This window comes from Erythrolamprus reginae, chromosome 1 (genome assembly GCF_031021105.1).
Source record: "Erythrolamprus reginae isolate rEryReg1 chromosome 1, rEryReg1.hap1, whole genome shotgun sequence".
Lineage (NCBI taxonomy): Eukaryota > Metazoa > Chordata > Lepidosauria > Squamata > Dipsadidae > Erythrolamprus > Erythrolamprus reginae.
This window is the reverse complement of record NC_091950.1, coordinates 423,371,454-423,387,556: the sequence shown is the minus strand read 5'-3', so window position 1 is coordinate 423,387,556 and position 16,103 is coordinate 423,371,454. Positions and strand designations below refer to the sequence as shown.

Below are 16,103 nucleotides of genomic sequence, written 5' to 3'. Positions count from 1 at the left end.
CATTCGTAGAGTGATGCATAGGAGACAACAACTGAAGGATTATTACAAGAGAAAAAGAGGCCACCTGTGGTTGGGTGGGGCTCCTGTAATTAGTGCTACAGATAAAAGTGCTGCCTGGTGTTTGAGCCTCATGGCAGATTATCTGATTCATTGTTTTGTCAAGATCGTGTTGCCCTTTTTTGCATCTTTTCCAGTTCCATTCTATTCTTCTTGAGGTGACCAGAACTACCTGGAACTTTGACACAGTCCTTGTCTTACGACCACAACCTGAGACTAAGTTTCTTACCCAGGTTTCCGTGCTAAGTGAAACAGTTTGTTCAGTGGGTTTTGCGCTGTTTAACGACCTTGCTTGCCATGGTTGTTAAGTGAATCCCTGCAGTTGTTAAATCCGTAACGTTTGCGTCACAAAAGGGGATCAGGTGGCCTGGGGACACTGCAACTGTCTCTAAGTGTGAGTCAGTGGATCAAACTCAGCTTGGTCTCTCCAGGAAGCTTCTGAGCCAGAACCTTCCCAGAGTGGCCCCCATCCTTCCTGCGACTTCCAAATCCCACTTACCTTATTGTTTAGAATGTCATTCATCCGCCTGGAGGTTTCAGACGTACTGGATTCAGGGAAAACCTTCTTTGGAACAACACCGTATTTTTCTATTCGGAGAAGAAGAAAAAACACAATTCAACACAAATGATCACACCAGTCAGCTGGCACATCAAAGAACGTCTCAATAAAAAAGAATAGTTGTAGCTCAGGATTGAACTGAGGGGCCCTCGGTGCTCGCTTGAGTTTTGGTGGGTTTCAGGCGGTCCGTGACCCAACTAGGGAACATCAGCAGTGCTGGAAGGAATGGTCTGCAGAGACGAGGAGGAGGGGGAGAATGACTGTGGGATTTTTGGTGCTCTCTTGGCTTGGTGGATTTCTTGTAGACCTTTCTTGACCCAACTAGGGAACATCATCAATGCTAGAATGGAGGAGGAGGTGGTAGAGGAGGAGGAGGAGAAAGAGAAAGAAGAGGACGAGGAGGAGAAAGGAGGAGGAGAACTGTGGGGTCTTTGTTGCTCTCTGGGCCTGGTGGATTTCTTGCAGACATTTCTTGACCCGACTAGGGAACATCATCAATGCTAGAATGGAGGAGGAAGAGGCGAAGGTTAAAGGAGAGGAGGATGAGGGGGTGGTGGAAGAAGAGGACGAGGAAGTGGAGGAGGAGGAGGAGGAAGACTGTGGGGTCTTTGTTGCTCTCTGGGCTTAGGGGTTTTCTTGTAGACCTTTCTTGACCCGACTAGGGAACATCATCAATGCTAGAATGGAGGAGGAAGTAGTAGAGGAGGAGGAGGTGGGGAAAGAGAAAGAGAAAGAATTGGAGGAGGTGGTGGAAAAGGAGGAGGAGGAGGACTGTGGGGTCTTTGTTGCTCTATGGGCTTGGTGGTTTTCTTGCAGACCTTTCTTGACCCAACTAGGGAACATCCCAGAATTCCTGAGCTAGCATGATTGGCTCAGGAATTCTGGGAGTTGAAGTCCACAAGTCATAGAAGAGCCAACTTTGCCTACCTCTGACATAAGAGCATAGAAAAATAGGGCTGGAAGGACTCTTGGAAGATCCAACAGGAGACCCTATACCAGGGCTAGGCCAAGTTGGCTCTTCTAGGACATGTGGACTTCAACTCCCAGAATTCCTGACCTAGCATGATTGGCTCAGGAATTCTGGGAGCTGAAGTCCACAAGTCATAGAAGGGCCAACTTGGCCTACCCCTGGACTAGAAGACCTGCAAGGTCCCTTCCAACTGTTGTTGTTGTTATTATTTTCATTATCTTTTATCATTATTATTATTATCATTATCATTATTATATCTTACCAATGATGTTCACCAGCATGTCCCACTGGCCGCCATCGTTGCAAGGGTTGGTGAGCAGGAATTGGACCAGCCGACCGTCGACGGGCTCCGAGGCGGTTTCGATGAAGGCGTGAAGGAAGTAGTAGCAGCGTTCGATCTGGGGGTGCAGGCGGGAGAGAGAACGGCGTCAGAACCCCCAAGCTGTTCCGCAGCTTCACCCCAAAAGTCTGCGTGCCTGGCTTGTGTCCCCCTTAATCGGCAGCTGCCCCAAACCATCACTTGGGGACGCTGATCAGATGGCGTGCCATCCAACCAGGAAAGATAGGTTTTTAGCTGTTTTAATTTAATTTAATTTAGAAACATAGAAACGTAGAAGACTGACGGCAGAAAAAGACCTCCTGGTCCATCTAGTCTGCCCTTATACTATTTTCTGTATTTTATCTTAGGATGGATCTATGTTTATCCCAGGCAGGTTTCAATTCAGTTACTGTGGATTTACCAACCACATCTGCTGGAAGTTTGTTCCAAGGATCTACTACTCTTTCAGTAAAATAATATTTCCTCACGTTGCTTTTGATCTTTCCCCCAACTAACTTCAGATTGTGTCCCCTTGTTCTTGTGTTCACTTTCCTATTAAAAACACTTCCCTCCTGGACCTTATTTAACCCTTTAACATATTTAAATGTCTCGATCATGTCCCCCCTTTTCCTTCTGTCCTCCAGATTAAACAGATTGAGTCCATGAAGTCTTTCCTGATACGTTTTATGCTTAAGACCTTCCACCATTCTTGAAGCCCGTCTTTGGACTTAATTTAATTTAACATAATTTAACTTAATGTAATGTTATTTATTTATCTGATTTATATGCCACCCCTCTCCAAGGACTCAGGCCGGCTCACAACATATAAAAAAATAATGTGATACAAATCCAAATCCAATTAATACGAACCCACTAATCTAGACTAAAACCCCCATTATTAAAAATCAATCATACCCGCTCAACAACAACATAGGTTAGTTGGGGGTAAGATCAAAAGCAACATGAGAAATTATTATTTGACTGAAAGAGCAGTAGATGCTTGGAACAAACTTCCAGCAGACTTGGTTGGTCAATCCACAGGAACTGAATTGAAACATGCCTGGGATAAACATAGATCCATCCTCAGATAAAATACACAAAATACTTCGGAGAGGGGCGGCATACAAATCTAATAAATAATAATAATAATAATAATAATAATAATAATTATTATTATTATTATTATTATTATTATTATTATTATTATTATTATTACAGGACATAGTATAAGGGCAGACTAGATGGACCAGGAGGTCTTTTTCTTCACATCTTCTGTGTTTCTATGTTTCTATGAATGCCTTGACTTGGGACTCTGATTTAAATTTGGATAGTTACCTGGAACTTTGCTATTTTGACATTGTGGGGTTTTTTTTGCTGATCTCACTTTCCCTCCTAGGCCAACTTTCTATTGTAATTTCTAATTGCAGGGTGTGGTTGTTTTGGCTCTTTCCCCCCTTGTTCCAGGAAGGAACTGAGTGAGTATGTAAATCCAATCGGGAGATCCGACTGAAAGCGACTCCTTTTCAAACCTTAATGAGGAAAGGTGTCTTGTGAACATTAGGGAAGGAAAAAAAATAAACAGTCCCTTTTTTTGAATCATCATGATCTGTTGTCAGACCTGGCGGCACAACAGCTGCAAGACACAATACTAACACAGCCTCGTTGTCTCTCAATCTGGCAAGTTTTCAGAAAAATGGACTTCAACTCCCAGAATTCCCCAGCCACCAAAGACAAATTTCTTGTGTGTCCAATCACATTTGGCCAATAAAGAATTCTATTCTATACTGTATTTAGTCGGATGGGAATTGAATGGGCCAACTCAATTCCGTTTCACAGTTTAAAATAAATGGTTAAAAATTACTTTTTAAGTTTTTGTTGTTCCCATCTCATCCTCTCACCGGTTCCATTTCACAATTTCTTTGATGAGGGTCATAGAAACATAGAAGACTGACGGCAGAAAAAGACCTCATGGTCCATCTATTCTGCCCTTATACTATTTCCTGTATTTTATCTTGGGATGGATATATGTTTAAATTCAGTTACTGTGGATTTACCAACCACGGCTGCTGGAAGTTTGTGCCAAGCATCTACTACTCTTTCAGTAAAATAATATTTTCTCACGTTGCTTCTGATCTTTCCCTCAACTAACTTCAGATTGTGTCCCCTTGTTCTTGTGTTCACTTTCCTATTAAAAACACTTCCCTCCTGGACCTTATTTAACCCTTTAACATATTTAAATGTTTCGATCATATCCCCCCTTTCCCTTCTGTCCTCCAGACTATACAGATGGAGTTCATGAAGTCTTTCCTGATACGTTTTATGCTTAAGACCTTCCACCATTCTTGTAGCCCGTCTTTGGACCCCTTCAATTTTACTAATATCTTTTTGTAGGTGAGGTCTCCAGAACTGAACACAGTATTATTCCAAATGTGGTCTCACCAGCGCTCTATATAGCGGGATCACAATCTCAACTTACAATGTTTCATTTAGTGACCGTTCAAAGCAACAACAGCACTAAAAGAAAGCGATTTAGAATCTTTTTTTCCACAGTTAATGACTATTGTGGCAGCTCCAGTACCACATGATTCTTGACAAATCTATATTTTATTTTATGTACGCTGAGAGCATATGCACCAAGACAAATTCCTTGTGTGTCCAATCACACTTGGCCAATAAAAATTCTATTCTATTCTATTCTATTCTCTGTGATCAAAATTTGGATCCTTTACGACCGTTGCAGCATCCCTTTGGTCACTGAGCGGGGGGCTGTAAGTCGAGGACAGCCTTGACCCAAGGAAGGAAGGGGAGCCGAAGCTGCTTTGCTCTGAGCCACGGTACCTTGTCCCAAAAGAAGAGGTAAGACTGGCTGAACTCAAACTCCTCGATGTTCAACTTCTTCATGAGTGGCAGGCGCATCACGTTCAGGCAGGAGAAGATCCAGCAGCGTCCTGAAAGGGCGGATAATAATAATAATAATAATAATAATAATAATAATAATAATAATAATAATAATAATAAAGATCGCACAGACTGACTACAAGCATAGACATGATACTGTGGCACAGATGATCCACTGGAACTTGTGCCGGAACTACCATCTACCAGTGGCAAAGAACTGGTGGGATCATAAGCCTGAAAAAGTGGTCGAAAATGAGCAAGCAAAACTACGGTGGGACTTCCGACTTCAAACTGACCGAATTCTGAAGCATAACACACCAGACGTTGTGATTGTGGAGAAAAAGAAAGTATGGATCATCGACATCGCAATCCCAGGAGACAGCAGAATTGAGGAGAAGCAGCTAGAGAAATTAGTGAAATACGAAGATCTAAAAATCGAGCTGCAATGACTCTGGCATAAGCCAGTGAAAGTGGTCCCAGTGGTCCTTGGCACGCTGGACGCAGGGCCAAAGGATCTCAGTGGACATTTGAAAACCATCGGAATGGGCAAAATCTCCATCTGTCAATTGCAAAAGGCCGCTTTACTGGGATCGGCAAACATAATTCGCTGCTATATCACGCAGTCCTAGGTGCTTGGGAAGCGCCCGACTGGGGATGAAATACGAAATCCAGCATAGTGATCTCGTTTGCTGTGTTGTACTGAATATAATAATAATAATAATAATAATAATAATAATAATAATAATAATTTATTAGATTTGTATGCCGCCCCTCTCCGAAGACTCAGGGCGGCTCACAACATAACATCAATACAATATAAATACAAATCTAATGTTAAAAATTTTAAAACTAATTTAAAACACATTGCTATAAAAAAACCCATGTACTACACAGTTACACACACTCAAACCGACTGAACATAAACATAATAAAGGTCAGTGAAAAAAGGAGGGGGAAATTAATCCCCCCCACGCCTAGCGGCAAAGGTGAATCTTCAACATTTTACAGAAGGTGAGGAGGGTAGGGGCAGTTCAAATCTCTGGGGGGAGTTGATTCCAAAGGGCCGGGGCTGCCACAGAAAAGGCTCTTCCCCTGGGTCCTGCCAGACGGCATTGTTTTGTCGACGGGACCCGGAGAAGGCCGACTCTGTGGGACCTAATCGGCTGCTGGGATTCGTGCAGGAAGTTTAAGCTCCCAGGGGAAAAAAGAGATAAAAGTCCTAAAGGTGCTTTTTCAACTTCCTTGGTTTTCTTTTTTCCTTTGAAAACCTTTCACTTCTCATTCAAGAGGCTTCTTAGGTTCTTCGGGGGGGGGGGGGGAGGAAGGAAGGAGAGAAGGAAGGGAGGAAGGGAGGGAGGGAGGAAGGAGGGAAGTAGAGAAGGAAGGAAGGAAGGAGGGAAGGAAGGAGGGAGGGAAGGAAGGAGGGAAGGAAGGAGGGAGGGAAGGAAGGAGGGAGGGAAGGAGGGAAGTAGAGAAGGAAGGAAGGAGGGAGGGAGGGAAGGAAGGAGGGAGGGAAGGAGGGAAGGAGGGAGGGAGGGAAGAAAGGAGAGAAGGAAGGAAGGAGGGAGGGAGGGAAGGAAGGAGAGAAGGAAGGAAGGAAGGAGGGAGGGAAGGAAGGAAGGAGAGAAGGAAGGAAGGAAGGAGGGAGGGAGGGAAGGAAGGAAGGAGGGAGGGAGGGAGGGAAGGAGGGAGGGAGGGAAGGAGGGAAGAAAGGAGAGAAGGAAGGAAGGAGGGAGGGAAGGAAGGAGAGAAGGAAGGAAGGAGGGAGGGAGGGAAGGAAGGAAGGAAGGGAGGAAGGAGGGAAGTAGAGAAGGAAGGAAGGAGGGAGGGAAGGAAGGAAGGAAGGAAGGAGGGAGGGAGGGAAGGAAGGAGGGAGGGAAGGAAGGAGGGAAGGAGAGGAGGAGGGAAGGAAGGAGGGAGGGAAGGAGGGAGGGAGGGAGGGAAGGAAGGAGGGAAGGAGGGAAGTAGAGAAGGAAGGAAGGAGGGAGGGAGGGAAGGAAGGAAGGAAGGAAGGAGGGAGGGAAGGAAGGAGGGAAGGAGAGGAGGAGGGAAGGAAGGAGGGAGGGAGGGAAGGAAGGAGGGAAGGAGGGAAGTAGAGAAGGAAGGAAGGAGGGAGGGAGGGAAGGAAGGAGGGAGGGAAGGAGGGAAGGAAGGAGAGAAGGAAGGAAGGAGAGAGGGAGGGAAGGAAGGAAGGAGAGAAGGAAGGAAGGAAGGAGGGAAGTAGAGAAGGAAGGAAGGAGGGAGGGAGGGAGGGGAGGGAGGGAGGGAGGGAAGGAGGGAGGGAAGGAAGGAGGGAGGGAGGGAGGGAAGGAAGGAGAGAAGGAAGGAAGGAGGGAGGGAGGGAAGGAGAGAAGGAAGGAGAGAAGGAAGGAAGGAAGGAGGGAGGGAAGGAAGGAGGGAGGGAGAGAAGGAAGGAAGGAGGGAGGGAGGGAAGGAAGGAGGGAGGGAAGGAGAGAAGGAAGGAGGGAGGGAGGGAAGGGAGGGAGGGAAGGATGGAAGGGCAAGAGAGACAGAAAGTAAAGGCGAGAGAGATGAAGCGAAAGAGAAGGAAAGAGAAAGAAAGAAAAAGGGAGACAAAGAAAGATAGAAAAGGAGACAAAGAAAGAGAGAAAAAGAAAAAGACAGAAAGACAGAAAAAAGAGAGGAAAAGAGAAGAGAAAAGTAAAGAAAATGACGGAATGGATGGATGGAACCCTAAAGTAGTGAAGCTTCTGAAAGGAGAAGCAAAACAATTTCAGAGGAAAATGGAACACTTAAGCCTCTCCACCCAAAGCTTTCTTTCAACTGACAAACCCCCCTACTTAGTAGACAAGTGGGGACCCTCAGAGGTGGTCTTAACAACCCCGTTATTGATTTAACAACCACGGTGATTCCCTTCACAACCCTGGCAAGCAGGTGGTTGGACTTGATGACCTGCAAGGCCCCTTCCAACTCAAATAAACAAATAAGTATAAAAAGGCAATATACATCAAAATCCAATAAATTAAAATTAGAAGTTACACTTGACTGGTGTGCTATAGGGTTCCTGCTTGGGCAGGGGGTTGAACTTGATGGCCTTCATGGTCCCTTTCAACTCTAACAATCAATCAATCAATCAATCAATCAATCTAAAAACTAAGGTACCAATTAAAATAAACACATATCCATTCAATCAGCAAACCCACTATACATTCATCGGCCAGCGGGCAGAATCTAATGACCCCAAGCCTGGCGGCATAAATAGGTTTTCAGATTCTTGCAGAAGGTGAAGAAGGTGGAGGCGGTGCGGATCTCCAGGGGGAGCTGATTCCAGAGGGCTGGGGCCACCACAAAGAAGGCTCTTCTCTCCTAGGCCCCACCAAGCGACATCTGGTGGAGGGAGCCTGGAGAAGGCCGACTCTGTGGGACCTGACCGGTCGCTGGGATTCACGCAGCAGAAGGCGGTCCCGTAAGCAAGTTTTTTTAAAAAAACTTTTAAAACTTGGCTCTGTTCCCGAGCCTGAGGCATTGAATGCTTGGAGGGCCCCAGTTTCTTAATTAAATGTTAATTTGCTAATTATCTCAGCTGCTGCATATAATCAGCTTGGATGTTTTTAATTTGTTGAAATGAATTTAATTGTTTTAATATGCTTAGAGCTTCTCAGCCAGCCTGAGTTGCTGGATTAAGATGGGTGTAGATAAAAAAAACCTGAATAAATAAAAACAAGGACATGTTTTTTTTGATTGAAACAGTAGCCCGAGTTGAAAGATAGAAACATAGAAGACTGACGGCAGAAAAAGACCTCATGATCGATCTAGTCTGCCCTTATACTATTTCCTGTATTTTATCTTAGGATGGATATATGTTTATCCCAGGCATGTTTCAATTCAGTGACTGTGGATTTACCAACCACGGCTGCTGGAAGTTTGTTCCAAGGATCTACTACTCTTTAGGTAAAATAATATTTTCTCACGTTGCTTTTGATCTTTCCCCCAACTAACCTCAGATTGTGTCCCCTTGTTCTTGGGTTCACTCTCCTATTAAAAACACTTCCCTCCTGAACCTTAATTAACCCTTTAACATATTTAAATGTTTCGGTCATGTTCCCCCTTTTCCTTCTGTCCTCCAGACTATACAGATTGAGTTCATGAAGTCTTTCCTGATACGTTTGGTGCTTAAGACCTTCCACCATTCTTGTAGCCCGTCTTTGGACCCGTTCAATTTTGTCAATATCTTTTTGTAGGTGAGGTCTCCAGAACTGGACACAGTACTCCAAATGTGGTCTCACTAGCGCTCTATATAAGGGGATCACAATCTCCCTCTTCCTGCTTGTTATACCTCTAGCTATGCAGCCAAGCATCCTACTTGCTTTCCCTACCGCCTGACTGCACTGTTCACTACCCCTAAATCCTTTTCTTCTGAAGTTTTTGCTAACACAGAACTGCCAATGCAATACTCAGATTGAGGATTCCTTTTCCCCAAGTGCATTATTTTACATTTGGAAACATTAAACTGCAGTTTCCATTGCTTTGACCATTTATCTAGTAAAGCTAAATCATTTGCCATATTACAGACCCCTTCAGGAACATCAACCCTATTGCACACTTTAGAGTCATCGGCAAATAGGCAAACCTTCCCTACCAAAAAAGTTGTTGGTTACGATCCAGAAAAAAAGACCGAACAAGCGGGTGTAATCCTCTACTCCCGTGACGGCGAAGTCGTAGCATTGGGGAGCAGTTTTACCTGAATTCTTCTGGTTGGTGACCGGCTTCCCTTCGGCCGGTACCGCATGTTGGAAGACCTGCAGTGTGTTTTGGAGAACATCCCGGTCAAGGCTCCCATCCAGCAGGTCCGTTGATGTAGCCACATTCTGGGCTAAGAGATAGCGAGGTTCTCCTTTCAAGGCTTTGAGGAACGCACCAGATTTCTTCAAACTTAAGCCTGTATAATTTTAAAAAAAGAGAACATAAGAACCTCAGAAGAGCCAATGCTGAATTGGGACAAAACCCATTGAGTCCAGCATTCTGTGTCCCACAGTGGCCCAACAATTGTCCAGGGGGGATCTTGAGCAGAAAGAGAAGGCAAAACCTTCCATTTCCCTTGACCCCCAACAAATGGGACCCAAGGGAACCCTTCCTGCCTCAACCAACATAGAGGCGGCACTTGGACATATGTTTCAATAATTTATCTATCCATCCATCCATCCATCCATCCAATAATCTATCATCTATCTTCTCCACCTCTCCATCTCTCCATCCATCCATCCATCCATCTATCAATCTATCAATCCATTTATCTATCTATCAGCTATATCCATAGCGCTATTTCAGCCTTGTTCTGACCTCATCAGCTAGACATACCCTTACTGGGATTTGATCCTGGGGCCTCTGCCTTGTAAGGCAGAGAATTAAAAAACAAGTGATACATACAGAACATAGTTTGTTGGCTATGAATAAATTAACTGCCTTGAAATGGCCCTGGGTTGGGCCGAGAGGCAAAAAGGAGCTGTGACGTTCCTTCAATATACCAGGGTAATCCAACAGAAAAAAACATATAGCCCCTCCCTGGTACAAAGCTGAAGGGATCAGATCTGGTGGCCTAGAGGTTAATTCTCTGCCTTACAGGCCCCAGGATCAAATCCCAGTAAGGGTATCACATGTTTTTGCTGATTTTTTTTAAATTAAGGGAAACTAGGATATACTAGATATATATATCGTGGTGCAGTATTCCAAGTGCTTTTTCCAAGAATCAATTGGATTCGTCAACACAAAGAAGAATGAGTCAACCTATTCTCCAAAGCACCTGAGGGTAGAACAAGAAGCCAAGGGTGGAAACTAAGCAAAGAGAGAAGCAACGTAGAACTAAGGAGAAATTTCCAGACAATTAAAACAATTAACCAGTGGAACAGCTTGCCACCAGAAGTTGTGAATGCTCCAACACTGGAAGTTTTTAAGATGATGTTGGATAACCATTTGTCTGAAGTAGTGTAGGGTTTCCTGCCTAACCAGGGGGTTGTCCCTTCCAACTCTGTTGTTGTTGGTGTTGTTGTTGTTGTTGTTATTATTATTATTATTTTCCATAAAACAGTCCAGTTGCCTCTTGAAAAGAAACCACCTTTGGGACAACTATGGCTTGGATGAGGGAGAATCTCTCAGACGTATATTCTAAGTGTGGTCTTACTACAGCGTTGTAAACCTGTACTAGAACTTCCTGCAATCTTGATTGTTTTCTCTCTCTCTCTCTCAACTAATGTAGATAATAAAGCCACTTGAGTGCAAAGCCACTTTTTGGAAAAAAACATTCCTAGTTAGAGAGGAGGAAACCCTCTGGGTGAATTCTCGGAGGTATCGCAAAGGCTTTGCAAGCCGGTTGAGAAATTTAATGCTGTTGCGGGCGAGGGTTTAACGTACAGCGGTGGGGCTAAAATGTGGGTTTACGTGGCGCCACCTTTCAACTGCCCACGTTGATTCTGCTTTCAGGGTTTCCTTCCGCTGCACGTTGGATTGCCTTACGTGTCTCACACTCTCTTCTCGAGGAAAAAAAAGCAGGGAAATAACCAGGACGCAGAACAATCTCCAGAGCAACGTGACCGATTTTTGGAGTAAAAATATAAAACCAACCCCAAAAGCTGCACTGATGACGTTACCTAGTTTGGAGCGTGAAACGTCTGGCAGGAAAGCCACCCGAGTTCAGAGGAGTCCCACAGTTCAAACCCCGAGCAAGAAGTATATTTATTTTATTTATTTATTCAATTGGATTTATACGCCGCCCCTCTCCGAGGACTCGGGGCGGCTCACAGCATGTACAGAAAAACAGGAAACAATAATAACAATCCAATTATACCTTAAAAAACAACCTTAAAATTCAAATTAAAAACTAGCAATATCATCCATTCAGCAGTCAAACTAAGCATTCATCGGTCAGGGGGGAAGGTCTAAGGAACCCCAGGCCTGGCGGCAAAGATGAGTTTTTAAACTTTTTCTCTTTTATTGGAATATAATAAAATATTCCTACGAGTCTCAGGACAAGGGCGACCTAGAAATCGAATTAATAATAAATATTGGAAAAGAACACACCACAAACCATAAAATATACACGGAAGAAGCATGGGATATAGTTTGAAAAGCCACCCATCAAATTGAATGCTCTGAAAATGAAATTGTCAAGAGGCATCACTGGCATATTCTTATTTTTCTCCTCTGAATCTCGTTTGCTGTGTTGTATTGACAATAATAATAATAATAATTATCATCATCATCATTAGTAGTAGTAGTATTTATGTACGTATTTATTTATTTAATCTGACTTCTATGCAGCTCAATCCTAAAGGACTCTTAGCGGCTTACAACAGTATAAATCAGTGTTTCCCAACCTTGGCAACTTGAAGATATCTGGACTTCAACTCCCAGAATCCCCCAGCCAGCATTCGCTGGCTGGGGAATTCTGGGAGTTGAAGTCCAAATATCTTCAAGTTGCCAAGGTTGAGAAACACTGGTATAAAATACAAGTAACAATAAAAAGAAGTCAAGAAAAAAACCCAGATTCAACAACGCACTACTAATCATTCATAATACAGTAATAATAAAATAATAACAATAACAATAACAACAACATAATAAAAAAATATTATTATAATAATAATAATAATAATAATGCAACAAGTTTGGGGGGGGCAAAAAACCCCACATTTAAATTGGGACGAAAAGTCAAAATTCGGAGCAGATGAAAAAGATTCAGGCTGTGCTTTTCGGGAGGAGGAGGCGGGTCTATTTTTAGGCTTCTCAGCTGCCGCCCCCCCCCCCCCGCCAGCCTCACCCTAGAGGCAGAGAGCACTCTGAACATGCTCAGAGGCACGCTCGTCAATCGCGCGGGACCCCCACCTCCCACGCGGACGTCCCCATAGCAACCCCGGCTTCGTCCCCCTCCCCTCCCTCCCTCCGCCGTCCCCATGGCAACGCACCTGGGACGCACATCGCGAGCCCTCCGGGCAGAACCGCCGCCGCTGTCGCTCCTGCCGCCTCGCCGCCAACTAGCCGGGCGCCGGAAGCGGCCTTTATATAGCCTCGGAAGCAGGAAGTTTCCCCGCGACGGGGGGCGGCGGTGGTCAATCCTGGCCGCGCGACGCGCTCCGGCTTCGCGCGGGAGGGAGGGAGGGAAGGAGAGAAGGACGGAAAGGGCGGGGCGGCTCTTAAAGGGCCCGCGCGCGATTTTCTTCAGGGGGGGGGGGAGTTGGGGTGCTGACAGCCAAAGCAACAGGGAAGGGATGGTGGGGAAGGGGCTGGGCCCCCTAGGGCCTGCTGGGTGGATCTGAGCCTGGGCCCTCTCAGGCCAGCCTACCTCGCAGGGGGGGGGGGTCTGTGAGCAGATCGGAAAAGGGTTCCTAAGGATAAAATCTTTCATAGCCATATCTGGCTTTCTCTCTGCCCGTCTATCTGTCTGCATAACTCTCAATGAATGAATGAATGAATGAATGAATAAACAAATAAACAAACAAATAAATCAAAGAGGGAGAGATAGAAAGAGAGAGTGAGTGAGAGAGAGAAAGAAAAGAGAGAAAGGGAGGGGGAGAGAGAAAGAAAGGGAGAAATAGAGAGGGAAAGAGAAAGGAAGAGGAGAGAGAGAAAGGGAGAGAGAGAGAAAGTGTGAGAGATACAAAGAGGGAGAGTTAGAAAGAGTGAGTAAGAGAAAGAGAGAGAAAGAAAGAAAAGAGAGAGAAAGGGAGGGGGAGAGAGGGAAAGAGAAAGGGAGAGGAGAGAGAGAACGGAAGAGAGAGAAAGAGAGAAATAAAGAGGGAGAGGGAGAGAAAGTGTGAGAGATACAAAGAGGGAGAGTTAGAAAGAGAGTGAGTAAGAGAAAGAGAGAAGAGAGAGAAAGAAAGCAAGAGAGAGAGAAAGAAAAAGAGAGGGACAGAGAGAAAGAGGGAGAGAGAGAAGGAGAGAGAAAGGAAGAGGGGGAGATGGAAAGAGAGAGAAAGAAAAATGAGAAAATGATGGAGGGAAAGAACAAGGGAGAGGAAAATGAAACAAAGGAGAGAAAAGGAAGAGGGAAGAGAGAAGTGGAGAGGAAGGAAGGAGGGAAGGAAGGAGAAATGGAGGGAGTTTGTTGATTTAAGTTTAAATTTACTTGTTAATAAAGAAGTATAAATTACTTTATTACTTAATTATTAATTACTTATTACTTCTTTATTTTAAATATTGTATTTGTTCCCATTTTGTTTTTTACTTTAAATAAGGTATGTGCAGTGTGCAGAGGGATTTGTTCATAGGGTTTTTTTTATAGCCTGGCCCTCCAACAGTCTGAGGGACAGTGAACTGGCCCCCCTGTGTAAAAGGTTTGGGGACCCCTGCCCCAGAGGATGGGCACAGGATACAGAAAGATCTAGACAGACTTGTACAGTGGGCCGAAACAAACAAAATGAAGTTCAATGTAGAGAAAAGTAAAATCCTGGACCTAGGCAAAAACAACCCAAAACATGCATACAAATTAGGTGAAACCACACTCACCATAAGTGACTATGAAAGGGATCTTGGAGTCTTGGTGGATAACCAGCTAAACATGGGCCAGCAATGTGCAGCAGCGGCTAAAAAAGCCAACACAATCCTAAGCTGCATCAACAGAGGGATACACTCCAAGACTAGGGAAGTCTTAATACCACTCTACTACGCCCTGCTCAGACCATACCTGGAGTACTGCATCCAGTTCTGGTCACCACACTTCAAAAGAGACATTGAAACTCTGGAGAAGGTGCAGAAAAGAGCAACCGAAATGATTAGGGGACTTGAAACCAAGACTTATGAAGAGAGACTGAGGGAACTGGGCATGGACAGCCTAGAGAAAAGGAGGGCCAGAGGGGACATGATAGCTGTATACAGGTATATGAGGGGTTTCCACAGAGAGGAGGGGGTCACTCTATCTCCCAGGGCACCAGAGGGCCGGACAAGGAACAACGGCTGGAAGCTGACCAAGGAGAGATTCAACCTAGAAATAAGGAAGAACTTCCTGACGGTCCTAAGCTGCATGAACAGGGGGACACACTCCAAGACCAGAGAGGTAATAATACCACTCTATAAGACCCTGGTCAGACCGCACCTGGAGTATTGCATCCAGTTCTGGTCACCACACTTCAAAAGAGATATAGAGACTCTGGAAAGGGTGCTGAAAAGAGCAACTAAAATGGTAAGGGGACTAGAGACCAGGCCATACGAAATGTTGCAGGAATCCCAGTGACTGGTTAGGTCCCACAGAGTTGGCCTTCTCCGGGTCCCGTCGACTAAACAATGTCGTCCGGCGGGACCCAGGGGAAGAGCCTTCTCTGTGGCGGCCCCGACCCTCTGGAACCAGCTCCCCCCAGAGATTAGAATTGCCCCCACCCTCCTTGCCTTTCGCAAGCTCCTTAAAACCCACCTCTGTCGTCAGGCATGGCGGAATTGAGATATTCCTTTCCCCCCAGGCCTATACAAGTTATGCATGGTATGTTTGAGTGTATGTTTTGTTTTTTTAATAAGGGTTTTTTAATGATTTTTTAATTATTAGATTTGTAATATATTGTTTCTATTGTTGCTGTGAGCCGCCCCGAGTCTGCGGAGAAGGGCGGCATACAAATCTAATTAATAATAATAATAATAATAATAATAATAATAATAATAATAGTAGTAGGGCATGGATAGTCTAGTGAAAAGAAGGGCTAGGGGGGACATGATAGCAGTCTACAGGTACTTAAGGGGTTGCCACGGAGAGGAGGGGGGCACACTATTTTCCAGGGCACCAGAGGGCCGGACGAGGAACAACGGTTGGAAACTGACCAAGGAAAGATTCAACCTGGAGATAAGGAAGAATTTCCTGACAGTGAGAGCGATCAACCGGTGGAACGGCCTGCCAGCGGAGGTTGTAAACGCCCCAACTTTGGACATTTTCAAGAGGAGATTGGACTGTCATTTGGCTGGGGTGATGTAGGATTTCCTGCTCAGGCGGGGGGTTGGACTTGATGACTTGTAAGGTCCCTTTCAACTCTAATAATAAATAAATAAATAAATGAATGAATGAAGCTTTACTAGATAAATGGTCAAAGCAATGGAAACTGCAGTTTAATGTTTCCAAATGTAAAATAATGCACTTGGGGAAAAGGAATCCTCAATCTGAGTATTGCATTGGCAGTTCTGTGTTAGCAAAAACTTCAGAAGAAAAGGATTTAGGGGGAGTGATTTCTGACAGTCTCAAAATGGGTGAGCAGTGTGGTCGGGCAGTAGGAAAAGCAAGTAGGATGCTTGGCTGCATAGCTAGAGGTATAACAAGCAGGAAGAGGGAGATTGTGATCCCCTTATATAGAGCGCTGGTGAGACCA

At 44.8% G+C, this 16,103-nt stretch overlaps 1 protein-coding gene across 1 annotated transcript in view; it reads right to left on the bottom strand.

Moving 5' to 3' along the window:
• The window catches only part of BLMH (bleomycin hydrolase), a 42,906-nt gene extending 30,016 nt beyond the window's left edge, over positions 1-12,890 (bottom strand). The window contains exons 1-5 of the mRNA XM_070735437.1: positions 12,723-12,890; positions 9,506-9,703; positions 4,744-4,853; positions 1,849-1,984; positions 557-645 (exon numbers count right to left, since the gene is read on the bottom strand). Of these exons, the coding sequence (XP_070591538.1) occupies positions 557-645; positions 1,849-1,984; positions 4,744-4,853; positions 9,506-9,703; positions 12,723-12,735 (546 nt within the window). The 5' untranslated portion in view covers positions 12,736-12,890. The remainder of the gene's footprint in view (positions 1-556; positions 646-1,848; positions 1,985-4,743; positions 4,854-9,505; positions 9,704-12,722) is intronic.
• Between the last annotated feature and the right edge of the window lie 3,213 nt (positions 12,891-16,103).